Genomic DNA, 27,860 nt, shown 5'->3' on the forward strand with positions numbered 1-27,860 from the left:
TTCCGGGACTTTCAGGAGGGTCACTGTCCCATTTGGTAGCCTCACAGGCCAGGGACAGACTGCCTTTTACAAATGCAGAAAGTGCCAGAATATAGAGTACCTAAAACTATTTGCTGAGAGGTGAATGAATGACGAACGGAGGGAGACCCTTGGAAATATTCCCTCAAATACCAAAATACCGGCATCGGGGCCAGAGCCTCTCCAGAGTGGAAAGATGAGCTAAAGGAAAGAACTTTTTTTTTTAAGATTTTATTTATTTATTTGACAGAGATAGAGACAGCCAGTGAGAGGGAACACAAGCAGGGGGAGTGGGAGAGAAGAAGCAGGCTCCTACGGAGGAGCCTGATGTGGGACTCGGATCCCAGAACGCCGGGATCATGCCCTGAGCCAAAAAGGCAGCCCGCTTAACGACTGTGCCACCCAGAGCGCCCCTTTTTGAGAGAGGGTTGGGTGGGGGCAGAGAGGGAGCGGAAGAGAGAATTCTCAAGAAGGCTTCATGCCCAGCACAGAACTCGATGCAGGGGGCTCGATTCAAGACCCTGAGATCATGACCAGAAATCAAGAGTCAGACGCTTAACAGACTGGAGCCACTCTGGGCACCTCAGAAAGAACTTTCTACCTCCAGGAAGGCAGGGAGCTGCCCGTCGCTGGCCAGAAATGCCTCAACAGGGGCGCTCGGTGGCCTAGTCGTTAAGTGTCTGCTCTTCAATCTCAGGTCATGATCCTAGCATCCTGGGATCGAGTCCCGCATTGGGCTCCCTGCTCCGCATGGAAGCCTGCTTCTCCCTCTCCCACTCCCCTCAAGCTGTGCCCCCTCTCGCTGTCTCTCTCTCTCTCAAACAATAAAATCTTGAAAACAAAAAATTAGGGCGTGATCCCGCGTTGTGGATCGAGAGCCCCACATCAGGCTCTTCCGCTGTGAGCTCAAGCTGCTTTCCCATTGTGTTCCTCTGCTCGCTGCCCCTATCTCTGTCGATCAAATAAAATCTTAAATAAAATAAAATAAATTAGAAAAAAAAGAAATGCCTCAGCAGGCAGTGGGAGCTGGGTGTGATGTGTGGTGCCAGCCATCCTTAATGCCCCTTTCCGTGAATCTTGAGATGACACCGCCTGGGACCCTGAGTTGTTCAGAGTCTAGAGCTCAGGATCCCCATCTAGAACTCTGTGTTCCTGAAGTTCTAGAGCAGGGTTGCCAAACTTTTTTAATATGGAAGATCTCTGAGATATTTTTTAAAAAGATTTTATTTATTCATTTGAGAGAGAGACAGAGAGAGACAGAGAGAGCACAAGCAGGGATAGGCAGAGGGGAGAAGCAGACTCCGCTGAGCTGGGAGCCTGACTGGGGTTCGATCCCAGACCTGGAGATCATGACCTGAGCCAAAGGCAGAGGCTTAACCTCCCAGCCACCCAGGCGCCCCAAACTTTTTTAAGGCCAGATGGTAACTATTTTAGTTTGGGGGAACATATGGTCTTTGTCACAACCATTCAACTCTTCATATTGATGGGTGCTGACAGTTCCAATCAAGCTTTTTTACAGAACCAGACTGGTGGGCTGCCTCTACCCTCCGGATGTAGTTTGCCTACCCGTGTTCTGAAGTTTTAGAGGTACATGGCTCTCGTATCTGCGTGATCTCACATTCTCTAAGTTCTAGGGTTCCAAGGTTCCCTGGGCCCTAACCAGGGAGAGAGTCAGGCCTAGTGGCTACAAAGGCCTTGAACGTGGTTGGGCAGGTCTGAAGCAAGGGGATCTGTGGGTGCGTGGGGTCCCTCTGGGCTCCCAGTCAGGTGCGCGTGTCTGCCCCCCCGCCTACCCCAGCCCCTCGGTCATGACCCTGACTGCTCTTCTCCCCCCACCCCTCCCTTCAGGGCGATGGTTACAGGCCTCGGGCCGCTGGAACGGCACGGTCAACGACTCCTGAAGGGGACTAGCTGGGCTACAAGTGCCGTCTTGACGAGGATTCTGGCACGTGCTAAGCGTTCGTGCTACGGCGCCGCAGCGTGCTGGGGCTGTGGCCTGAACGCCGCGGCGCCACATCTTCCTGTGCCGCCAAGACAGCAATAAGCCGTGCACCGAACGAAGTATACTGATGTAGAACTGGGGGTGGGGGTGGGGGCTGGGACAGTGGCCTGGAAGGAGTTAAGCCTCTCTGGGAGGCGGGGGGGACTTTTAATCTGGACCGCAGTGCTATAGGAAGGGTCAGTTTGAAGAAAGGCTGTGCCCTCCCTCCTCTCCCCAGCTGTCAGTGGCAGGGTAGAACTGGGGGTGGGGGTGGGGGCTGGGACAGTGGCCTGGAAGGAGTTAAGCCTCTCTGGGAGGCGGGGGGGACTTTTAATCTGGACCGCAGTGCTATAGGAAGGGTCAGTTTGAAGAAAGGCTGTGCCCTCCCTCCTCTCCCCAGCTGTCAGTGGCAGGGTGCCCCCGCTTCCCCCAAGAGCCAGACCCAAGGGCCAGGCCCAGCTGTGGATTAAAACTGCCAGTTTGGGGTCTGTGGGGCTGGTGGCCGCTCTTGCTTTCGACAAGGCATCCTCAGCTTCCATCTCCGGTGTGCGATCAGAGACCCTCACCTGGGCCTGCAGACTGAGGTGCCGGGTTTCTTTGGGGCTCTAGGCTGGAATAATGGGGAGTTTTGAGGACTAGGGTGGGGCCCTGGTAAAGTCTCAGTTATCTGTGTGTGGGAGTGGTTGGGAAAGAGATTCTTTAAGCAGACAGGGCCCACAAAAGCTCTCTGGAGACTCAGACCTATATTCCAATCCTGCCTTGGCCACGGTGTGACCTTCTCTGAGCCTCAGTGGCCTCATCTGTAAAAGGGGGTTCATAATAATATGGAACTTGAGGGTCGTCGAGTTGCTGATGTGTGGGTCATGTTCAGTACCAATGTCCTTCTGGGTGGGCTCACTGCTTGGGGATCTGAGTGGGGTCAGTCCCTGGAAGGAATTTCCTGAAATCTGTATCTCCACTATTCTCTTCCCTGGGCTAACAAGACCCAGCCTGAATCCCTTAACCTGGGACTCAAGGTCTCCAAGAACTGCTCCTTGCCAACCTTTCCAGCCCCTTCTGCCTGACCCTTCTCCCTCTCGTGATCACATGTAGTCCTGCTACGCACACTAGGCAGTTTCTTGCCTTTGGACCATTGCGTATTCTATACTCACTGCCTGAAATGCCCTCCTAGCCTCATCTTCCTCAGCTGGAGAATTACCCAGCCTTGGGGCCCAGCTCAGATGTCCCCTCACTGGGGAAGTCTTCCTTGATCCCACAGTTGGGCTGGAGCCTCTTCTGACCATTCCAAGTCCCCGTGCTGACAGCCCTGGAGCCACCTTGGACCGTTGTGGTCCCTGTCTCCTCCTTCCCTCTCCAGAGGCCTGAGGCTCCCTGGAGGACAGAAGCTGGCTCTCGCTCCTTCTCTTTTGCCAGCACCCTGCACAGGGCTGAGCTGAACTGAGAGAGCAGTAGCAGCCCCTTCCCCTGCCCCCTGCCCCCAGCTTTCCCAGTGAAGGCATGTCTACTGTGACAAAGAAGAGGGAGCTAAAATCCAGTCATCGAGGTGGGTGGCATAGGTTGTCAGACGAGTGTGTTCTGGGACACTACGGGATCCAGAGTGTGCAAGCTGAAAACTTTGATTTCATCCTGAAGGCAATAGGGAGCCATGAAATGGACAGGGAAGATTCATGGTCAAAGTAGAATTTCCGAAAGATCTTTCTGGCTGCTGGGTGGAGAATGGATTGAGTAGTGCTGTACAAGGAGGTCAGATAGAGACACCAGAAACATCCAGGCATTATTTATACCCTGAGCCCTCGATCCCTCGGCCAAACACTTCCCTCAGCCCTTAGATGATCCTGCTGAGCAATTTGGGGACACTCAGGACTCTCCCTCCCCAGTGGGAGCCAGGAGACCTGCAGTCGATCCCATCCCAGCTCTTCCCCCAACTTGCTGGGTGACCTTGGGGCAGTTCCTGCCCTGCCAGCCTTCCAAAGGAGGCCAGCACCGGTAAGGTCCTGTGTGGAGACTACTACGTGCTTGGGGAGGCCACGGCGTGGAAGAATCGTCAGCCTCCTCTTCTTCCTGCCTTGGGCTGTCCTGGGGTCTAGCCAGAGGAGCTGGGGGACCACAGTGGGCGGCCTTCATAAATGGTTGGCAGGCTTGGGCTGCAGAGTGAGGCTACGACCCCTCCGTTCCTATCGTCTTCCTGCCCAGGATGCTCAGGGCTCTGAGGCTTCTGCAACCTCTAAGGACCAGTTTAAAAAATACGAAAAATCACCAAGGCCTCATGGGTGAGTGCTTTGATTTGGCTTCTTTCCTGGCTGTAGCCCTTAGAGAGGCCCCAGTGCCCCTCTAGGTGTCAGCTTTGCCATCTGTAAATTGGACACGATGATCCTTGCCTCTTCAAATGCAACGTTGCTATGACGATTCTTAAGGCAGTAGTCAGGAGAGGGCATTGTAAGCGGTGGAGTGCAATGCACAGGGAGACGTGTGATACTCAGAGACTCAAATGCATTTTGAAGATACTAGAACATGGGTGCAGTAACAAGGCATTGTGCTAGTTTTGGGAATTTTAACTGCTGACTGTCTTCCTCCCCCTGTGTCCCCTCTGCAGAGACAGCCTACTAGTAACAATTTATAAAAGTTCCTCATCTTATCCTCTACCAACCCTACGAAGGAGGAATTATTACCCCCTTTTTGCAGATAAGGAAAGAGAGGCTCAGAGTTTCCTTCTCGAGATCACAGAGCTGAGGTGAAAGCTAGGGCTTCTGCCTCCCTGACCCAACTTACCTCTCTCCATTCAAGACAGAAGCTACGTCTGAGTAAGGCCTGGTCCTCTGGCTTTCAGGCTGAAGGAAGCTTGAATCTTGCCCTGAAAACATGACTTAAGTCTCGCCCGAGGCCTGATTAACCGTGCTGCTCACAGGACCAGGGAAGCCCAGCCCATCTGGTGAGAAAAAGGTGGAGGCTCTCCCGCTGAAATCCTCTCTCTCCCTGAACTGTCTTCTGTGGGCCTGGTTGGTGCACTCTTGGACCCACACTTTCCTCTTGGCGGCCTTTGGGTCCTCAGTCCTGGCCTCTCCCAGCCATCGGGTCCTGACGGGGGGAGGCTGGCTGTGGGGCCTTCCCTGACCTCTGTTATCATCCTAGAGGTCAGGTGCGGGACTAGGCCAGCCTGCTTTCTCTCCATCCGTAACCCCCAGCACAGGCTGTGCACAGGGCAGGTGCCAGGGAGCGCCTGGGAGATGAGTGACCGTGTGGAAGTGAGGGTATAGTGGAAGAGGAGGGCCTTGCTCCGAGGAGAGCTACAGCTGGTTCTTGAGCAGAGGAGTTCCTCCACTCCCCTGTTACAGCATCTCCTAGGCCTGAGTATTTCTTGTCCAGGGTGAGTAGCTAGAGTCCCTGACGGGACGGTGGGCAGCCTGGGCCCTCCTGGGCAGCTGCTTCCTCCTTGGCCTCCCACTCTGGCTGCCTGGCACGGTGTTTACAGCGACAGCGATACTGCTCGGGCCCTGGAGCATGGGAAGAGGGCCTCCTTCAAGCTTCTTGGGGCCCACGCGACCCTCTCTTCTCCCCCTCCCTCAGGGGAGCCTCCTGGTGTTATTCCAGTGTCCGCAGCCCCTGCTGTGGGAGGAGGAGTCTTGCTCTGGCTGTGCTGTGGGCCGGCAAGGATGCTCCCCATCTCTCAGAGAAACCAGGGCCAAGAGACCGGCGCCTCTCGCCTCTCGTTAGACCATTAGTCTCCTCCTTGGTCTCCCTCCCTTTCGACTCCTCTGTTCTATCCACTTCGCATGTGGCATCATCATTGTCAAGGTCACTCTGACTATGTCCTTCCCTGCTTTAGCCCTGCCGTGGCTCCCCATTGTCCCCAGGATAGAGGACACGCTCTCAATGTGGCATTCAAGGCTTTTCATGCGAGTCCCTCAGGCCCACACGCATTCTGTGCCACCGCCCCCCATACCAGCCTCATATGGCCCCCTGGCCACACTAGCACACCACTCTTTGCACACACTCTTCCTTCTGCCTTCAGTGCCCTCCTCCCTTTGTTTCCACCTGAAAAAGTCCTAATCTTCCATCAAGTTCCAGCTCAAATGATGGGACTCTTCTGGGCAGCCCCCACAGGCTGGTTAGGAGTTCCTCTGGGCTCCACGGCTCCTGGGCTTCCCTTGATCGTGGCTTAATCCCCCAAGTGGACTTAGTCCATGTCTGTGTCTTTCTCCCATCCAGACCGGAGCTCCCGACTAAGTCTGATCAGAGTCTGGTTTGCAGGGTCTCTCTAAGGTTAGACACATGGGGACACTGGCAAGTGTTTGCTGAGACTTTGTGGCCCCAGGGACAGTGATCTATGATTACATTGCTCTGAGAGTCCGGACTCCTGTGGTTTTGAGAATCTCAAGACCAAAGACTATCAGAAGCATTGAGTAACAGACTTGAAGAAACACTTAGAACCGGAGACTCTTGGAATTGGACTATCGGAACCAATGAACTCAGAATTCCGGAAGGACCCAGAGTGAGACGGCCTCAGAATCACAGACTTACTTGTATCCTATTCTGTACTTTTGTCTTTTTTTCTACCTTGGCTTTTCCAGTTCTCCCTTTTTCCTCCCAAACTGGACCCTTCCTACTTCTCTCCAGACTTGACCACAGTCTTTTCCAAGAGCCTTCCTGCCTCCTCTGACCATGACTTCTGCCCCCCCCCCAGCTCCTGGTTATCCAGGAGGGCCCCCTGGTGAGAAGGGTTTCTGTGTCTCTTTGCAAGGACAGGTAGACGCAGCCCCCCCATCAGGACAAAGCATGGTTTGCTAGCTGCAGGGAGCACCACCTGCCCCCTTGTCCTCCTCATTCCTCAGGAGCTGCCTGGTATAGTGGTGATTCTCCCCATCTGATCAGTGAAGAACTGGAGGCTCAGAGAGGGGAAATGACTTGACCAAGATTGCACAGCATGCGTGGTTCTAAGCTGGAGCCTGAACCCAGGGTTCTTTCTTCTCAAGCCTGGCTAGAGGCATTTGGACGTGACAGGTCAGGGTGGGGTCCAGGCCACTGTGGTTCTGAACTGGTTCAGGTTAGCAGTGTGTCTCTGGAGCAGGGTGCTGGGCTGGGCCGTGCTGGGTCAGGGGAAGGATAGGTCGTTGAGCACTCTCACCCCCACACTGACTATAATTAGAACACCAGACCTTTAGTAAGGCCCTTCCTCTTAAGGAGTCTCAGTCTTCTGATCCGTAACATGGGAGGCCAGCCTGGTTATCTGAGACCCACACTCAGATGTTCTCCTAGGGTGTGGCCCTCCCAGCCAGGATTCTAGGGGCTTCCAAGAAGGAGAGAGCCTCCAAAAAGGGCTACCAAACCCAAGGGTCTCCTGGGGGAGGCTGCAGAGGCTTCGCACTGCAACGGCACTGGCTGATAACATCTGAGGTTACCCCTCAGCTATTTCCCCAGACCAGCCGCAGTGCTTGTGGTGCAGAAAGCACACCAAGCAAACCTGGGAGCCTATTGGCCTTCAGCCCTATGGAGGACGTTTGGGAGGGGTGGAGAATAACTTCCAAGATCCTTCCCGTCCTCCTAGTCAGACTTGCCTTCTCTACCTCCCTCAAGCCACAGGGATGACGGTCAGTTCCTGTGTGACCTCTTGCTCTGGTTTTTGCTCACTCTGCTCTTCTTCTCTTTCCACTCACCTGACTCCTCTCCACCTTCCAAAATGCAGGTCAGGTGTCCTCTCCTCCAGGAAGCCTTCCCTGACCACCCCGTCCCCAATTCCCATTAAGGACCCTCTTGGCTGCTTCAGCCTGGTGCCTCTGCTTCCTTCGGCCCTGATCACCCCGAGTTGCCATTGCCTGTTTCTGGGTCTCCCCCCCCCCCAGCCTCCCCTACACTTTCCACCTTGACAGTGAGCTCCTTGAGATCACAGAAGGGTCTGACCCACCTTGGAGTCCCCAAGTGCCCTGCACGGGGACAGACATAGATGTGGTAACCTTTGTAAAGGGTGAGTGAATTAAGGAGTATAGTGGGGTCTAGTTCCTGCGGGGGTCAGTCTCTGGGCTGCCCTCCTTCTGAGGAAGGCCTTCAAGGCGGGAAACTTGATCCATAGCCAGTCTGGCTGTGACCTTGCTACGCTGCCCATGATTCCTGTGGGTTTCCTGCCCGTCTTGTCTTCCTGGGATGTTCCCATCCTCCCTGTCTTCCCCACCTGCTGAAATCCTATCTTTTTACATTATTTCATAAAATGAGTCTAAATCATCTCCTCTGTCTCGACAACCTTATGCAGTGGGTGCTCTTCTTGGATTGTAAGGAAATTGGGGCCCCAGTTGTGGAGCTGAGACCTGTCCAGGCAGCACAGCTGGGAATGGCAGAACTGGGATTTCCCACCTGCCCATTGTCCTCCCCTGCCCCTCGATGGTGTTCTGGGTCCAGGTCCTCTGTGTCCCCTCACAGCACCTCACCCCCAGCAGAGGCGGGTTGCAGGGGTTTCCAGAGTGGTGATGTCACACTCCCCTGCCAGGCTGGACAGGACCAGCCAGGTAGGCGGGTGAGTGGGCAGTACGTTCATTCTGGAGCTGCCCTAGTGGAGAAGCTGGAATGTTGTCCAACCACCCTGGAAATTCTGCAGCCGGCCTGGAAACTGCCTCAGCCCCTCCTCGCAGCTTTGAATTAACTAGCCTGGGGCTACAAGGAGAAAGACCCAAGTGGGATAGAGGCGGAGCCGGGTAGAGGGAGCAGGTGGTCTGCCCCTCCCTCCCTGGTGACCTTGGATGAGATTTGGGCTACTTAGTTTTTTGTGGTTGTTGCTTTGAGTGGTGAAATGGGTTCAATAATCATCAGGGCTGCTTCACACTGAGGAAATACCAGGAACAGTACAGTCTAGTACCTGCAGTTCTAGAACACTCGGGAGTTCCCTATGGCAGAGAACTGACCAGACAGGCAGAGCCATGGGGCTCGAAGAGGACTGGTCGGGGAGCTTCCTGGAGCAGACGATCTGGGCTACGGAGGGTAAGAGGTAGTGATCAGGCCACAGCTCCCAAAGCCACATCAAGGCTGCACTGCAGTTTGCTAGCTCTGTGACCCTGGACAGACTATTAGCCTCTCTGAGCTTCTCAGGCTTAAATGAGAAGAGGTCTACCTAACCCGGACCTGGTACAGGGAAAGCACTCCACTCTTGTTATGATATATAAGTTAGAAGATAAGGGATGGCGTCCCTGAGCAAAGATATGACCTTGGGACTGCTTTGACTGTGCTTGAGAGGGGAAGATGAGGCTGAGGGCAGAGGAGAGAGTTGTCTAGAGGCGTGGCAGGGGTCAGCTCAGCCAGGGCCTGAGGGCAATGGGGAGCCGTGGAAGGCTTTTGAGCACCACAGTATACCGTCAGATTTGTGTTTTAGGAAGCCCCGTGACTGCGGTACGAAAGATGGACTGTAGGGATGGGGTGGGGGTGAGGAGACAAGTGAGTAGGCTGGTGCAGTGGTCTGGAGAAGAAACACAAGCCGAAGGCCATGGGCTGGGGAGGAGTGGCCTGTCTGAGCCCTTGCGTTGGTTGAACTGACAGGACTCGGTGACTGATGGATTCCACTCGGGTAGGAAGAGCTACAGTGTCAAGGATAGAGAAGGGTTTTCTAGTGCGGAAGGGTGGAGAGTAGAGATCCTTCTCAGAAATGGGAGGAATGGCTTTGAGAAAGTGCTCCGCTCCACGTTCGTCTGTTAAGCGAAGGCATCTCCTAAGAAGAGGATGGGGTGGAGTGGGGTGAAAGGTGAAGCTCGTTTCTTGGTCACTGGACTCTTCTGCACGTTGGCAAGAGCTCCCAGCCGGCTGCCCTGTCAGCCTGAGGCTCCTGGGGCAAAGTGCACTAGGAAAGCAGTGGCCTGGGGGCATTTCCCCGAGCTACACCCCCTACCTCATTCCCAAAGCCCCTGTCTCCTCCTCTCTTCTCACCTCCCCCCATGCTTGCACTTTGCTTCCAGCTTGCGGACCTGGCTGTAGCTGTCTCGGACCCACTCCCCCATTGTAGGGACATGAAGCAGATGGGGAAAGGAAGGGGGTGTCCTTTTTCTCCCCTGATGAGTCTGAGGTGCTGGTGGATGCTGGGACTTGCACATCCGGAGGGGTCCCTCCACCAGGTAACCACCCCCTCAACGAAACCTTGTGCCTGCTGGGGCAGGGGGGCCTCGCAGACAAGACAAGAGCCAGAGCCAGAATCCAGAAGTTCTGTGCTCCAATCTTGGTTCTGCCCCTGGCTTATGGTGAGGTCTTGTGACAGGGCCTCAGTTTCCTCCTCTGTCAAATGGGAGTTTGGTGCAGGTGATTTCTAAAGGCTGTCCTAGGCCCTGTCTAGGACGGGTGTGTGTGTGTGTGTGTGTGTGTGTGTGTGTGTGTGTGTGTATGTGTGACTCTGTGTCTGGGTATCCGGGTATGTCCGTGCCCATGTATGTTCATGTGCGTTAGAACACCTATGCGGGAATGATTAGAGGTGGGATACGGAGGAGGAGTATTCCAGATAGAGGCATAACTTGAGCAGAACTGTGCTGGCGTGCATACTGTCGAGTGTGTGCCAGGCAAGGAGGGTGTTGACTGTTCGCTCCTGTAGGCACTGAAGCAGACCAGGACGGAGGGAGGGGGCCTTGGAGACTCAGCTCAGCTCTGCAGGATGTGGGGAAGACCTTCGCCAGCACACCACACTCCTGCGAAAGGGGCTGCCTGGGGAGGGAGGCTGGGAACAGCCATCCCTGGAACACGTGAGCCGAGGGTGGACAGCTAGGGCCTGTGGGTGGGCAGAGGGCTGTTCCTACTGGGACAAGCACACCAGTGCATGCCTCTTTGGGACCAAGGTCAGAGCATCGGAAGGCCACCTGGGAGGGCTCTGCCTGGCTGACTTCCTGCGACCAGGACCCCAAGAGCGCATGCTGTCTTCACTTCCCACAGAGCCCACACCGCGGCCTGCCCTGAGAAATGCTAGAAGCTGGGTGCAGTCCCAGGCCAGGTGACCTGATTTTCCTGTTTCCTGTAGAATTCCCTGCATCCTGGTCCAGGCCTGCGCATTCATGAGTGAGGACCCCGAGCAGGCATCCTGACTGAGAGCAGGGGCTGGTCAGGTATGGGCGTGCGACGGTGGGGTCCACTGGCTCGTGCAGCCTCACTTGGGCATGGGTATATGCTGAACCAGAGTTCAATCGAGGGGATCCCCACCCTGCTCCCTCATCCCAGGCTGTGATGAATTCAGGTTTCAGAGCCAGAGAGCCCTGGTATCAAGTCCATCTTCTCCAGTTCCTAGCAGTGTGACCGTGAACGAATAGCTTACCCTCGAAGGCAGTTATCTACTGGGGAGTGAGGTGGGGGCGAAGCGAAGATGTTGCGTGGAAGCTGTTCAGCTTGGCTTGGCCCTTACAAAATGAAGGGTTGGGGGTAGGAGGCACCAGACCAGGAACTCCTGGTCCAGACTGACCCATGGCCTGAGCCAGGGATGAGTGAGATAAAAGAATGTGCTTGGCTTAGACAGCTGACCCACCTCCAGAATGCCTAGGTCCTGTTCCCCTCCCCCTGGCATTTCCCAGGCCTGTCCAGAGAAAGGCAGGGCTCTTGAAAGAGAGGCAGTCCAGGTGCCTGTCTAGGGCAGGAGCAAGCCTCAGGTGAGGTGGTCCCCAGGAGTGTTCCCCAGGAGGCCACCTAGGGTCAGCAGCTGAGAAATCTGTGTCAGGACAACTCTGGGGCCCTCAGAGGAATAAGGGAAAGGAGAGCCACTGTCATAAAACTCAGCCTCCTCTGGACTCCTATATCGTCTTGTGCTGGCTTCATTCATTCATTCTTTCTTTCTCTCATTCATGTCACACCTGCCTTGGATCAGGCCTCTTGCTGGGTGACCGGACAGAGAAAAGAATCAGAAGGACCCAGCCCTCTAGGAGCACCTGGAATGTGTTGGGGTCGAGGGTGGAAAGACAGATTCCCAACAGGGTGTGAGGAATGTCGGGGATGGTGGAGGGGGAGCGTTTCAGAGATGAGGTGACATTCGAGAAGAGCCTGGAGGGGTGGGCAAGATGAAGTACAGTGTGAGTAGGTTCTGGAAGGGCTTTCCAGGCAGAAAGAACAGCATGAGCAAAGGCAGGGAAGCCTGGCAGGGCCAGCCAGAACTGGACACAGAGGGGCTGGCAAGTGGTGTTGGACAAAGTTAGGTGGGAGCTGGTCTCTAGGGAAATGGGGGTGAGACCCCGAGGGTGTTGGGGATAAGGAGAGGCAGAGCAGAGGGCCAAGGGAGAGGGCTGGGAATTTGACTCTCTTCATAAGCAGGGGCTGGGGGGCAGGAAAGATGTACTCCCAGGTTGGTGGGCCAGCCAGTGGAGGGAGAGGGCAAGCAGGGTCATTCTGGACGGGGGCCATGGCAATGGAGTCCCCAGCTGGCCTGAGAGGGTGGAGGCCAGGATGTCTTAAAACAGGTGGAAAGGGCAGCTTCCTTGGTTCATGAGAGACTTAGGGAAGTCTCCACCCCTCCACTAGCATCAGAGATTCCACCCTTAGTTATTAGCAAGAAAATCATTGTGTACGGATACTGACTATGGCTCAGGGTTGGCAGGGGCAGGGGTGAGGGTGAGGGAGAGGGCCCTGACCCAGAGGAGAGACCTGCTGGGCCTAGGCACTGTCATGCCTGACAATGAGTGCCCCTCTCCCCATAATGCTCCTCCTCCCGACCCCTGAGCCAGGCATCCTGCCAGCCTCTCCCTCCTGCCCCTCCCCTCCCCAAACTCCCTCTGGCCCAGTCTCTCTGGCCTCTGTCCCTAACCTTCCAGATCTCTCCCCTCTCAGGGTCCCCAGGCCTGGCCCCAGCTTGGGCCTTAGCATCACTCCCCTGGCCCGTCACACTCCCCTGCCACACAGCCTCCAGTGAAGACCCGTTGCTCCTCCCCTGGTGATCTGAGAGAGCTTCCCGAAGATTTCAGGAGAAGGCCACATCTGGGCGGAACCTCGTAGCTCATACCACGCCAGCGTACCTACTGTGTGCCAGGCACTGCTCCAAACGTTTTACACAAATGACTCAATCCTCACAGCAGTTGTATGATGTGGGTATTAACCTCATTTAATTAATTAATTAATTAATTATTTTATTATTCCTCATTTTACGGATGAGGAAACAAAGGTGGTCTGGCTCCAGAGACCAGGTTCTTAATCACTGGAGTTTGCTGTGCTGAAGGATAAAAAGTTCTCATTCCAACAGGTGGAGGTGAGGGGTGTGAATGGATTCCAGGCTGAAGGAGCGCCATGACCCGGGGCTGGGAGGCTGTGTTAGGCCACAGAGGACGGGGCTGGTGCGGCTGACAGAGGCTGGGTTGTGAAAACCTCCAGTACCAGCCTGAGGAGGAGCAGGGTTTTCTCCTGAGAACACAGAGGAGTTCAAGCAAAGGAATGACTGTCTTTACAAAGACTCGTCTGGGCTGGGGGGACCTGAGGCTAGAGGCAGGGAGGCTAACACAGTGGTTCCAGCTGCAAGGGTGCGCTGCATGGACCAGGGGTGGGATACAGGAAATGCTTTAATGTCGGGTCCTGAGTCCTGGCTCTGGGCAAGAGGGGTCCCAGCAGGCCAGCCCTAGCCCCAGTTCCCCCTGGCAGGGGGAGCCGCCCCCTCTCAGCTTGGCACCACATGCTCTCCCTGCCTCCTCGCCCTGGGTCAGCCCTGCCTCCTTGCATCTGACAACAGGAGACAGAGAAGATTCTGGGGTCAGGGGATGGGGAGAGAAGGGAAACCGAAGGACCTATGTGTCTTGCAGCCCCCTAATCTCAACCTCAGGGGCCCTGAACTATTGCTGGGCAGGGATCTCATGGTCTACGAGAGTGGATGTTACTGGGCTTATAGAATCTCCAAGTCCCAGCCTCTCAGGACCTTAGGTTCCAAAATGAAGGGAATTGTACAGCCCCAGATTCTTAGGATGGGGAGGACTCACATGTCAACTGCCTTCTCTGTCCTCCCAGACATACCCACACACAGACACAAGCCTTTCTAGCAGACTCTGCTAGAAGAGCCACTTGCATACCCCCCAAACAGGGAGTTCACTACCTCCTTCCTATACCCCCTTCCTTTGTAGGGTGGACCTGGATAGGAATTGCAGGCATCCCTAGCTATGTGACCTTGGCCAACTTATTTGAATGATCTGTGTCTTAGACTCTTTAGTGGAAAACTGGGATGATAACCTGGTTTCCAGAAGTATGTTGTAAAAATGGAATGAAATAACATTGATACAGCATACCTAGTAATAGGGTTTGAAAAACATCAGCTCCCTTTTGGGGTGCCTGGGTGGTTCAGTCGGTTGAGTGTCTGCCTTTGGCTCAGGTCCTGCCCTGAGTCGGGCTCCCTGCTCAGCGGGGAGCCAGCGGGGAGCCTGCTTCTCCTTCTCCCTCTGCCTTCTGCTCCCCCTGCTTGTGCTCTCTCTCTCTCTCTCTGTCCAATGAATAAAATCTTAAAAAAAGAAAAATATCAGCTCCCTTTGCCCCTTCCCACTGTTAGAAAGTTATTCTTCCTGTTTGTCCCAAACCTGCCTACCTGCTATGATTTCCAGCCTGCCCCTGGGACCTTGGGCACATCTTTATTCCCAGACTGGGATATCTGTCCCCTGCCTCCCGGTTGAGAGAGAGCTCGTATTGGTCACATTGGTGGGGTGAGGAGAGGAAGAAGGTGGACACCTGTGCTCCAGGTGCTCACTCTCTGGGCAGTCTGGCCCCATGGGTGTGTTATCTACCCACTAGGGACAAGGTAAAAGACCATTAAGATAGTGGTGGTATGTGAAGAGAAGCTAGGTACACCTGGGGGAAGCTGAATTTGCCCCACAAAAGAAGTCCCCCCTGTCCAACCTCTGTCCCCCCCAGTCCCACCTCTGTCCCAGACTTCCCTGGACTTTTCAGGAGGGTCACTGTCCCATTTGGTAGCCTCATAGGCCAGGGGACAGACTGCCTTTTACAAATGCAGAAAGTGCCAGAATATAGGAGTACCTAAAAACTATTTGCTGAGAGGTGAATGAATGACGAACGGAGGAGACCCTTGGAAATATTCCCTCAAATACCAAAATACCGGGCACGGGGCCAGAGCCTCTCCAGAGAGTGGAAAGATGAGCTAAAGGAAAGAACTTTTTTTTTTTTTAAGATTTTATTTATTTATTTGACAGAGATAGAGACAGCCAGTGAGAGAGGGAACACAAGCAGGGGGAGTGGGAGAGGAAGAAGCAGGCTCCTAGCGGAGGAGCCTGATGTGGGACTCGATCCCAGAACGCCGGGATCATGCCCTGAGCCAAAGGCAGACGCTTAACGACTGTGCCACCCAGGAGCGCCCCCCCCTTTTTTTGAGAGAGGGTTGGGGTGGGGGGCAGAGGGAGCGGAAGAGAGAATCTCAAGAAGGCTTCATGCCCAGCACAGAACCCGACGAGGGGGCTCGATCTCAAGACCCTGAGATCATGACCAGAAATCAAGAGTCAGACGTTTAACAGACTGAGCCACCTGGGCACTCCTAAAGGAAAGAACTTTCTAATACCTCCAGGAAGGTAGGAGCTGCCCGCTGGCCAGAAATGCCTCAACAGGGGCGCCTGGGTGGCTCAGTCGTTAAGTGTCTGCCTTCAACTCAGGTCATGATCCCAGCATCCTGGGATCGAGCCCCGCATTGGGCTCCCTGCTCGGCGGGAAGCCTGCTTCTCCCTCTCCCACTCCCCCTGCTGTGTTCCCTCTCTCGCTGTCTCTCTCTCTCTCAAATAAATAAAATCTTTAAAATAAAAAAAAATTAGGGCGTGATCCCGGCGTTGTGGGATCGAGCCCCACATCAGGCTCTTCCGCTGTGAGCCTGCTGCTTTCTCTCCCATTGTGTTCCCTCTCTTACTGGCTGTCTCTATCTCTGTCGAATAAATAAAATCTTAAATAAAATAAAATAAATTAGAAAAAAAAAAAGAAATGCCTCAGCAGGCAGTGGGAGCTGGGTGTGATGTGGTGCCAGCCATCCTTAATGGCTCCTTTCCGTGAATCTGAGATGACACCGCTCTGGGACCCTGAGCTGTTCAGAGTCTAGAGCTCAGGATCCTCGATCTAGAACTCTGTGTTCCTGAAGTTCTAGAGCAGGGTTGCCAAACTTTTTTTTTAATATGAAAAGATCTCTGAGATATTTTTTAAAAAGATTTTATTTATTCATTTGAGAGAGAGACAGAGAGAGAGACAGAGAGAGCACAAGCAGGGGGATAGGCAGAGGGAGAAGCAGACTCCTCGCTGAGCTGGGAGCCTGACTGGGGTTCGATCCCAGGACCTGGAGATCATGACCTGAGCCAAAGGCAGAGGCTTAACCTCCCAGCCACCCAGGCGCCCCCAAACTTTTTTTTAAGGCCAGATGGTAACTATTTTAGGTTTGGGGGAACATATGGTCTTTGTCACAACCATTCAACTCTTCATAAATAGATGGGTATGATTGTGTTCCAATCAAGCTTTTTTTTACAGAACCAGACTGGTGGGCTGCCTCTGGCCCTCCGGATGTAGTTTGCCTACCCGTGTTCTGAAGTTTTAGAGGTACATGGCTCTCGTATTCATGGATCTCACGCATTCTCGAAGTTCTAGGGTTCCAAGGTTCGGGGCCCTCTGGGTCCAGGGAGAGAGTCAGGTCAGGTGGCTACAAAGGCCTTGAACGTGGTTGGGCAGGTCTGAAGCAAGGGGATCTGTGGGTGCGTGGGGTCCCTCTGGGCCCCAGTCAGGTGCGCGTGTCTGCCCCCCCCCCGCCACCCCAGCCCCGGTCATGACCCTGACGGCTCTTCTCCCCCACCCCCCTCCCTTCAGGGCGATGGCCACAGGCCCGGGCCGCTGGAACGGCACGGTCAACGACTCCTGGGAAGGGGACGAGCTGGGCTACAAGTGCCGCTTCGACGAGGACTTCAAGTACGTGCTGCTGCCCGTGTGCTACGGCGCCGTGTGCGTGCTGGGGCTGTGTCTGAACGCCGCGGCGCTCTACATCTTCCTGTGCCGCCTCAAGACCTGGAACGCGTCCACCACGTACATGTTCCACCTGGCCGTGTGCGACGCGCTCTACGCCGCCTCGCTGCCGCTGCTCGTCTACTACTACGCCCGCGGCGACCACTGGCCCTTCAGCGCCGTGCTGTGCAAGCTGGTGCGCTTCCTCTTCTACACCAACCTCTACTGCAGCATCCTCTTCCTCACGTGCATCAGCGTGCACCGCTGCCTGGGCGTGCTGCGCCCGCTGCGCTCGCTGCGCTGGGGCCGCGCGCACTACGCCCGCCGCGTGGCGGCCGCCGTCTGGGCGCTCGTGCTGGCCTGCCAGTCCCCCGTGCTCTACTTCGTCACCACGAGCGCGCGGGGCGGCCGCATCACCTGCCACGACACGTCCGCGCCCGAGCTCTTCGGCCAGTTCGTGGCCTACAGCTCGGTCATGCTGGGCCTGCTCTTCGCCGCGCCCTTCGGCGTCATCCTGGCGTGCTACGCGCTCATGGCCCGGCGGCTGCTGCAGCCCGCCTACGGCACGGCGGGAGGCCTGCCGCGGGCCAAGCGCAAGTCGGTGCGCACCATTGCCGTGGTGCTGGCCGTCTTCGCCCTCTGCTTCCTGCCCTTCCACGTCACCCGCACCCTCTACTACTCCTTCCGCTCGCTGGACCTCAGCTGCCACACCCTCAACGCCGTGAACATGGCTTACAAGATCACCCGGCCGCTGGCCAGTGCCAACAGTTGCCTTGACCCCGTGCTCTACTTCCTGGCTGGGCAGAGGCTCGTGCGCTTTGCCCGAGATGCCAAGCCACCCACGGACCCCGCTCCGATCGCCCCAGTTCGCCGCCGAGGGGGCCTGCGCAGGTCGGACAGGACTGGCATCAAGAGGACAAAAGAGATATCGACCAGCAGTGAGGACTCTAGGCGGACAGAGTCCACGCCAGCTGGTGAGGAGAACTCTAAGGACATCCGGCTGTAGGACCTGAACCCCTCAGGACTGTGCAAGTTTATATGGGGGGGGTGGGGCTGTAGGGACTAGGACTTCTTCAAATGGGATAGTCCCCCTAGATAGGGCCCATTAGTGACTCATGCCTGATGGTCAAGGGAGCCATGACCTCATTGCTATGTCATTTGGCAGGGGCTCAGAATGTTCTCTGTGGTCCAGAGATCTCAACAGTCCCTACGACGCCAGTCACAATTTATATGTGTGAGTTGGGGAGTAAGGCTTCAAGAAAGGCAAGGGTAAGGGGCCAGTGCTGCCCCTGGCCTGACTCCCACATAAATAGCTGACTGTGCCTGCCAGGATATCTAGCCTGATCAAGTCGAATGGAGAAACAGGCCCGAGAGGAAAGTGACTTACCAAGGTCACAGTCGGGGCCTGAGCCACCTAGGAGGGGCAGGGTTACAGGTCGACCAGAGGACCCTGGTAAGGGGCCAGGGCTGAGCCAGAGCTTCCTACAGAGGGGTCTAGGGCAGGTCCGGATGCCCCAGTGAACACACCTCTGAGGAGCAGCCCCATCCTGAGAGATGAACGTGATGTCCGGGAACCAGTGTCATAAACCCATCTGGAGGCTCCCCTGGGCTGGGAGCCAGTTTGAGGCTGTAACTTCTATTGACGTTGTTGTTGCCTGCTGCGTTGTGCCCTATTCTGTGGTTTGAGGATGAAGACACAGCCTAGGAAGCTCTCACCATCCACACTGGGGTCCTTTCTCCAACCTGTACTCTTCTGCCACCTGCCTTCCCGCTAGCTGCGTCAGTGCTCGTCTCACACCAGGGATCCCCTCTCCAGACCCCAGGGCATCCCTCACTTTAAAGCTAACTGGCTTTTGTGCCTGGCTCTGCTGGCTGCAGACAGGAGTCAGATGGGGTCCTGTCCTTGGGATCGCCCAGTTTAGGGCTTAATGGCTATGACCAGTCATGTGCTGGTAAATGTCAAACTGCCTAACTAGCTCTCCAGGGGGTGGGGGGAACCCCTTATTTGTAGCCTTGCCAGTTGCCATGTTGCAAATACTCCTGCCTTAGCCAATTTCAGACTGCTCAATGTGATGTCAGCCTCCTTGCAAAATCCCTGAAAATTTAACAATTGGCTCTTGCAAGCAGGTCCAAGACGCTCCAGCACACCACGGATAATGCTGAGTGGTTGGGGCTATGGACCAGGGGGTCAGGGAGGCTTCCTGGAGCAGAGGACACTCCTGAGCTACAGCTTCTGAGAAAAGCAGTTCATCAGAGAAGAGCATCCAGGTGCAGGGTGCATCCTGGGCAAAGACACGGGGACAGGAAAGGGTATGCAGGAACTGGAGGCAGGCCGGGAAGCTGGCGCCCAGGCTCACAGCAGGAACAAGGCTGGGGGGAGGGGGGTGGGTCACCAGGATACCAAGACAGGGCTCCCTCTTTGCCTTTACCTGAGGTTTCCTCTGCACAGGGGCTAAGAATGGGAGAGATTCCCTTCTCCTCCTGTCCCATCGTCTGCCTCTTGGGAAAACCCGGCTATGGTATAATAGTTGGAGCTCAGCCCGGGTGAGGGCATGGGGTGAGGGAGATCTTTCTCACCTGTGACAGATTCTGGGTTCAGCCAGGACCACTGTGGAGATTTGTAGAGCTCAGCTGAACAGGGCCCAGCTCAGCCTTAGGGCAGGGGTAAGGCAAAGCTGACAGGCCTCACCCCTAATCTCAAATGTAGAGATTCACACCCTCCCCCTCTGGGAGACCCTTGCTCTATGGGCCCACTCTGCCTGAAAGAAGATTCTTTTCCCACCCAAATTCTGCCTGCCTCTTATGACTTCTTCACCCTTCCCACTCGACTTTGTCCACAAAGGGCACCCCCAAGCATTCTCTATTTAGAGTCTAGCTCCACAGCTCCTTCATGCAACAGGGACCCATCACAAGCCACGACCCAGAAAAACTACTCCGCATTGTGCAATGTGGGTAACCTGCTCAAAGTAATGTGAAATGCCCACCTCCCACATTCTATGTTCTATACTTCTGTTAATGTAACCATAGTCCCTATGAGCTTTTTTGTGACTATTTTTTACAGACTGTCCTTGAGCCTTTCCTGCAGGCCCAAGACTCTTTCCTACCAGCTGCTGCTCAGGCTGAACCCTATCCTAGTTTATAGGAACCCCATACCCAGGTAAGATTACACCCAAGAGTATAAATGCTGGGCTCTGATTCCCCCAGCCCAGAGGCAGGAGGTTATACATCATGATTTTGGGGGCTCCTGAGTGTGCATTTGTGGTTGGGGGGAGGGCTATAGCCACCACAGGCCCAAGTACCCTTAGTTCCCGTTCCTTTCATGTCCTGCCTACCTACCCCTCCAGCAGCTTCCCTGGAGATCCTGAGAACCCAGGGCCCTACAGCACATGGGGCCAACACCATGGCCTAGCCCCAGGAAGCCTTCCTTCAATAAGCCGCCTGCACATTTCTAAGGACAAAGGACCTAGGGGAAAGGAGGGCCTTACTCACCATCTAATCCAGTGGCAGACAGTGGTGTGGGTAGGGAAGAGAGACTCTAAGGGAACCAGGGACAGGCCCAGGGTTCCACCCCTGGACCCTAGTGAGACTGCTTGACCCCTCAATGTGGACCGCTGGCCTTGCTGCTCAGTGCCCAAACCGTCCACCTAGCGGGTGAGGTTTCTGACCCTCCTGCCTTGTGCTATTTCCAGCCCAAGTAAGAGCAGGATTTTCCACTGCCAGCCCCAGACCATTGTCCAGCAGTGACGTGGGGGGACCTGCCTGCTCTCAAAATATCTCCTCTTACTCACTGGGCCTCCCTGCTCCCTCCCAACCACCCCACCTCCTCGCCCTGACATCACTTCCTGGGGCTGTTGACTTTTGAAGGCCACTGTGAAAGGTTATAGCCACCTGACAGGGACCCCAGGGATTATCCAGCCCAGCTGTAGACTTGAGAGGGGTGGGGCCTTGCCCAAGGTCACTTAGCAGGTCAGCGTGGCGCCTGGATGTGTGCCAGGGGCTCAGGCTGTCCCTGCAGCTTGGCTCCCTTTAGTTCAGGTCGATGCGTCTGTGGGATTCCTGCCATCACCCCCACTGCCCCAGCTCTCCCCACCCCAGTGGATGGAGCTGGTGGGTGGAGCTTTGGCACTGAGGCCAGGGGTCTAGGAGAGGAGAGGGGGGTGGGGGAGGATAGTAAAGGTCTGCTGTCCTGCCTGCAGGGGGGGAGGTGTCTCTGCCCTGGGAGGGTAGGCGTCCCAGGGCCCGGGAGGGAGGTCAGGCCCCCGTAAGCGACCCCTCTGCCACCGCCCTCGTCATGGCAGACTTGAGCTGTTCCGTTCAGAGTCAAGCTCATGAGGCAGGGTACTCACGTATTAACCCATGTCCCAGGCACCGTGCCAGACCCTCTCGTCTCTATTATTTATTCTTCCCCACAACTGTATGAAATAGACATTATTCTCCCCATTTAGCAGAGGAGGGGACAGGCTCTGAAAAGTGAGGACTTGCTCCAGATTATACAGGCAGTCAGGGGATGAGTCAGGATCGAATCCAGGTCCATCAGATGCCAGACTAGTTCCCTTTCCAGCATCCCATGCCACTAGCAACCCCTGCTGGGCAGGAGGGTCTGTAAGCAACCCTCCGTGGGATTCAAGATGAAAGGGGCGGTATAGTGGGGATGGGCTTGAGAGCACAGATCTGATGCCCGGACTACCTCTGTCTGAGTCTTGTCTCCGCCTCCTCCCGCTGCAGCACCTTGGGCAAGTTACTGAATCTTGCAGGGCCCCGGTTTTCTCATTTCTGAAAGGACATACTACCTCCCACGCAGGGCATTGGATCAATACACACGAAACACTTAGAACAGTACCAGGCACCTGGGAAGCACTTACATGGCAGGCACGGTGCCAAAGTGACACAGAGGCAAACCGGCTGGACCCTGCCCTCATGGAGTTGACATAATGTAATATATAACCACACTAGGAAACATTATTTGAAGGAATGGAATGTCCAGCCAGTGAGGAACAGTGGGCCTCCTGTGACCAAGGCTTCCCCTGGATGGAGGAGGAAAGCAGGTCTACCCTGGGGTGAGGTGTGGGACCACCCTTGGCACTGGGTGGCCTTCAGGCCCATGGGCCCGTGTGTGTTTACAGAACCTTGTACCTGTGCCAGGCTGTGAGAGGGCAGCAGGGAGAAGCAAGGGGGGGAGGAGGTGGGGGAGGGAGGGAGGCCCTTGATATCAAGCTTCTGGAGGCGGCCCTTATGGACCAGAGAGCTCCCACTCGCCCATGGCAACAGGCTTAGCCATTTCTCCCCAACTGATGGTCCCCATCGTGGGGTGCTGCAACTACTTCTTGGTTCATCCAAGAGCCCCGAGACCCAGGCTGGCAGGACCGGCTGGGACCTGGGCCAGAGCAGGTGATGAAAGGGCAACTTTTGCTGTGTGACTGGAGGCCATCTGCCTGCCCTCTCTGGGCCACTCTCTGGAGCTTGGAGCCCTGGTTCCCACATCCCAGTTCTCCCTGCCTCAGTTAGGGCATCGGCCACCTCGATCTTCAGCAAAGACACAACTAACAGTTGCTCCCCCAGCCATTCCCCAAGCGCCCCGCGTTCTCAGTTCTGAGGACTAGAGTTGGCAGCATTCCCCACCCCCCCGGCGTCAAGTGACAGAGAGGTAAAGTGGTAAAGTGACTCCACGGGCACCCCCCGGGGGCTTGGGGCAGAGCTGGTCCGCTATCTGATGGCCCTTCCTCTTGCAGGCGGAGTGTGGACTCTGGCCGGGAGTGCCTGGACTGCAGGGTGAGATCTGTTTGCCTTTCCAAGCAGCATGTGCTGGTCGGGGATGGAGAGTGGGGGGCAGATGAACCCCAGAAGCCAAGCTCTCATCCTCTTCTTCCCTGTGCACCATGTGCCTTGGTGAATCCCTTCTCGTCTCTGGGCCTCGGTTTCCCCATCTGCCATGGGCTTGGCTCTGCCCAGTCACTCTTCCTCCAGTACAGGCTTCCTGGGCTTGCCTCTGTCTTGGCTCCTGCTCAGCCAGGTGTCCAGTCTCAGGCCTGTCCCAGCCCGGAACAATGGGCCGGGCTGGGCCAGTCACTCAAGGCCCCAGACTCAGTCCCCAAGGGCTCACCCTGAACTATTTTCAGCCCTTGGAGATGGAGTCAGAAAAGGATTTTCCACTCCCAGCACAATGGCTGCCCTGGACCATTGTCCAGCAGTGACCAGGAGATCCGCCCACCCCAAAATACCTTCCCTGCCCCTACCCTCTGGGCGTCCCCACCTTGATAGGCTTCCCGGGGCTGTCAACTCCCAAAGGCTGTTGTGAAGCAGTGCGTGAGTCCCCCGGAAGACAGGACCAGTTGGATTCAGTTTTCCCTCCTGGCAGGGACCCCAGGAATTGTGTGGCTTCTTAGAGGGATGAGAGGCCCAGAGAGTGCCGTGCCTTGCCCGAGGCCACACAGCAGTCAGCATGGAGACTAGATGCGAGGTCTGTGAGGCCTCTGCTGCCCTCATCAGCTCTGGGCTGCACCTTCTGAGGGCTCACCTTGGAAGGCCACAGGTGGGCCTGCTGGAAAGAGGCCTGAGGGACATGGGTGGAAGGGGGTGTACCTTGGGAACCTGGGGCACCCTATTCAGTCCTGTTTTTACCAAATGTGGTTTTTGCTTGCACTGAACTCAGGGTTACCAAGTTGTGGGAAAGAAGGAGGTTGGGGGCCCAGGGAAACTGAGGCAGGAGGAGCAGGGTTCTGGCCCCGCTCAGCCATCACCAGCTCTGTGACCACAAATTCAATGTCTTTGTCTGTAAAATGGAACTGCTAATACTTCTTTTTCCAGTTTACTGAACAATGAGAATGCAGGAAGGCACAAACACAGCTATTTTATTTTCCTATCAGTACTGCCTACTCCATGTCTAATTTCCTTCCCCATCCATAAACTGTTTATATGGCAAACTCCAAATATTTGAGTCACTTGTGAGTAACAAAGTTCATTCCAGCTTAAGGTTCCAACCGCTACTTAATTTAATGCCCACCCCTCTTCTTCCCCGGTGCGGGGAGGACTCTCCTCACCCCTCCTTTGGGTGCCTCTCTCCTCCGGGTGTCAGGCAAGTTGGGGAGGAGGAAAGGGACCAGTATATCTTCCCCAGGACTGCCACAGCCCTTCCTTGCTTCTCTGGCCGTGACAACGTGACCATCAGTGACCCTCCGTGGGGAGCCCTCCAAAAGCCAACCCACACCTTTGTAAAGAGTCTCTTCATTCACCCAGTCTGAGTGTGCCCCATCTTTCTTGCTGAGACTAACTCCTACACCCGTCTCCTGAGTGACTTTCCTAGAGCACCGCTCGCCCGGCTTGGCTGAGAGCTCACAGCAGCAGGGTCGCTTTCAAGGTCACTGAGCCCAGGGTTCAGCTTCTAGAATCAGCATGGAGGGTGGTCGAGGACTGGGGTAATAAACTCTGAGAAGGTGCCTGACCCCAGTTGTTTTCGGGTTTCTTTCCAAAGTAGGGTATTTTACCCCCGTGTATCCTTGGATTTATGTCCTGGAGCCAAATTCCAAATCAGCAGCCACATGAAAATCCCACTGTACTGTGGGATTAAACTGTTAGACCAGCCTTTGTGACCAGAGCAACTGCAAAATGTGGGGGAGGAAATTCAAAGCCTCAGGCATGGGTCACCACGCAGCCTGCGCCAACGTGTGCGTGTGTGCGTGCAAGCGTGTGTGTGTTTATGTCTGTGCTGAGTTGTCACCTCTGTGTTCTCGGGAGAGCGCTGAGGGGCAAGGGCGGCCCCCACAGACACCAAGTAGATACCTGGAGACAGAAGGGCTTCGGGTGGGTGGCCACCCTGCAGGAAGCAGAGGGAAGAGGGCTGCCAGGAGGTGGAACTAATGGAAGGAGATGGTGGGCTTGGGAATGGCAGGAAGAGACGGGGAGTGCGGAGAGGACCCGCGTGTGCGGGCTTCAGGGCCCAATTCAATTACGTTCTCTATTCTTAATTTACTACTAACTCCCCCGCTGCCGGCTCTGCAGACCCCTTTCTACTCCCCTCGTTCCCCATTCTTCCTTTTCCCCAGCCCCCGTCCCTCCACACTCCCCGCTTTCGTCTTCTTTTTGCTCCCTGCCCCCCCCCACCGCCCCCGGGGAAGGAAACGGGCCAGTTCAGAGCCTCAGACCCATTCCTTCCTTCTTGAGCCCTGGCTCCCCTCCCTTCGCCGGCTGTGCTTCGGCTACTGTAGGTCCCCAGTTCGCGGACGCTGCCCTGCTGCCCCCTGGTGGCCTGCATGGTTGCAGATGCGGGAAGGAGGGCTGAGGTCCAGACCTTCCCCCCACCGGGGACTGATGAGAGGAAAACGATCCTGCTGGCAGCCAGGTTGTTGGAGAGTGCGAGGTGGGGGTGGGACTGAGAATTGAAACAGGGAATCCAGTTTGCAAAACATACCCTGACTTGCAAAACAGGTGACAGGGCTCGATCAAGCCATGCTGTCCATCTCAGACTATCTAAGCGCACACTTATAAACACCTATGTACTTAGACTCACAGGTTCCAAGAGAAGACTGCAGACTAAACGGACCCAATAGTAATACTCCTGGAGGACTCCTGTGTTCTCAACATCGGATTGCTGACTGTTCCAGCAGCTCCCTGCTCTGCAAATTCTGACCAATCTCTGCCAAAGACCATCCTTTGACTAACTCCAGGCCCCCACGATCCTATAAGCACGCTTCTCTAACTCCCCACTTTGGAGACACCCCAGGGATCCCCCAGTGTGAAGTCTCTGTTGCAGCAAATAATAAGCCCAGGCTTGTTGGCTCCAGGTGTGGTGCTGGTCAGCTGACCCTCACTGACAAGAGATTCCTGCGTGAACGAGTGAGAGCAGGTGACACTGCAGCTCTCTATTCCAGTCTCCCCACCCCCACGGGCTCTCAGGGACGGCCCCATGTAGAGCCCTGCAGCCCCTAGCTGACCCATCACGCTGCGCTCAGGCACCAGGACGAAGCGCTGCACTGTGGGTGTTTTCGTCCCGCGGAGGAAGCACACCACGTCCAGTTGTTGGCTTCGTAAAGGCAAGACTGAGGGGCAGACCCAGCCGCTCCGTCTTTGGAGCATTGCACCTGCCAGCCTCCCCAGCCTGAGGGTTCAAAGATGCTGACTTGATCCTCTCTGGCTCTTCCAGGAGCAGGGGCGGGGGTGTCCCTCAGGACGGTGCCATGATGTCCTCTGGCCATGTGCGTCCCTTTGACCTCCTGCTTACCTTCAAGGCCCCAGACGGGGCTCCCCCTCTTCACTGGCTGTCAGACTCTCAAGCTCTGAGTTTGACGACGCAGCTGAGTGTTGGGAGAGGGGCTAGAAACCCTCCTAAGGGAATTTCTCAGGCCCCTGCCCCCAGCCCTGCCCCATTCCAATGCCTCCACCCCCACCAGAGCCCCTGACCTCTGGATGCCCCTAGAAGTCCTTGCCTGCTCACACGGTAGCCTCTACGACTGGACTCCACCTTCTGGGAGGTATGACCAAGCTCTGCTGGTCCTCCTAGCAGCCCCCGTGACTGCATCTGGGCAGGTCAGGGTTCACCCACTGCCCATGAGATGTCTGTAATTTGGACCCACCAGCACGTTAGTACGTAAGATGCATCCGACTCTCAGTCACGGGGAAGGGGAGGCCCAAGTGCAGGGCCCTTGGAGCGGAGTGGAAAGCACAAAGGTGAGCCAGCCCTCCAAGCCACACCCCCACATCTTCACTCTACACCTGCAGCCCTCACCCACAAGTTTTTCCTCCACCTGAATCCAGGTGCCTTCATTCACGACACTCAGCACAGAAACCTTGGACTGTTTGCATTGAATCTTGACTCTGCCACTCTAATCAGATGGGCACTTCAGTTTCCTCATCACAAAATTCATATTTTGTTGGTACTATCTGTCTCTTCCTACTAGGGTGAAAGCTCCTAGAGGACAGGGGTCTTTGTCTATTGTGGTCACTAATTTATCCCCAGTGCCCAGAACAGTGCCTGGCACATGGTAGGTACACAACGATTACTTGTTGAATGAATGAATGAATGAATGAATGGTGATTCATAGTGAGGAATAAATGAGAAATTCTACAAACTTTTGTAGACTATCTAGTACCAGTGGATGCTCATTAGACATTAATTCCTTTCCTTTGCAAAACAGGTCAAATTATTTCATGTAAGCTTCACAATGGCTCTTTGAGGCAAAAACATTATTATCAATTCATTCATCCATTTATTCAACAAATATTTACCAAGAGCCTACTATACTCCAGGTACTGTTGTACATAGTTGGAAATTATCAGTGAATAAGAAAACAAAGACCCTTCCCTTGTGGAGTTTACATTCTAGGAGGGGATGAGAGAGACCAAAAGCAGCAGTCTTAGTTAAATGTAAATTCCATGGTATGCTAGAAGGTGAACAGCAGAGAGAGGGATTGGGAGGGTGGGCAGGTAGAGGGTAAGAGGCGGGGGGGTGTGATTTTAAAGAGAATGGTCAGGTGAAGCCTCAGGAGGGGCCCAGAAGAGGACATTTGAGCAGACTTGAAGGAGGAGTGGGAGTTAACCAGGGGGCTCCCTGGGGGGAGAGTAAACCCGTGCACCCACTGCCTGGGTAAGGAGGCAGTGACCGGAGTGGAAGCAGGAGGAGTGGAGTCCGGACATGGGGGAATCCCGTAGGACAAGGAATGAGGCGGAAAATCACGACAGAGATACAACCCGGCTTGCATTTTAGAAGGATCTGGCTAGTGGTACCTGGGTGGCTCAATCGGTTAAGCAGCCGACTCTTGATTTCGCCTCAGGTTGTGATCTCAGGGTCGTGGGATGGAGCCCCATGGTGGGCTCCATGCTCAGGGTGGAGTCTGCTTGAGATTCTTCCTCTCCTTCTGCCCCTCCCCCTGCTCCCACTTGCTTTCTCTTTCTCTCTCTCAAATAAATTTAAAGAATAAAGAAGAAGAAGGTTCTGGCTGCTGTGTTGTGAATAAATGAGACTGGGGGCGAGAATAGGAGTGGCAAGAGCAGA

General features: G+C 55.3%; 1 protein-coding gene across 1 annotated transcript; it reads left to right on the forward strand.

The window, feature by feature from the left end:
• The first annotated feature begins 4,788 nt into the window (after window positions 1–4,788).
• Window positions 4,789–24,314, forward strand: P2RY2 (purinergic receptor P2Y2). Its single transcript, XM_008707420.2, has 5 exons — window positions 4,789–4,928; window positions 10,971–11,055; window positions 12,758–13,011; window positions 16,745–17,850; window positions 22,606–24,314. The coding sequence occupies exons 3-5, from the start codon at window positions 13,007–13,009 to the stop codon at window positions 22,647–22,649; spliced, it is 1,155 nt and encodes a 384-aa protein (XP_008705642.2). The 5' UTR covers window positions 4,789–4,928; window positions 10,971–11,055; window positions 12,758–13,006; the 3' UTR covers window positions 22,650–24,314.
• Window positions 24,315–27,860: the final 3,546 nt, after the last annotated feature.

Source organism: Ursus maritimus, unplaced genomic scaffold, assembly GCF_017311325.1.
Source record: "Ursus maritimus isolate PB19 unplaced genomic scaffold, ASM1731132v1 scaffold_16, whole genome shotgun sequence".
NCBI lineage: Eukaryota > Metazoa > Chordata > Mammalia > Carnivora > Ursidae > Ursus > Ursus maritimus.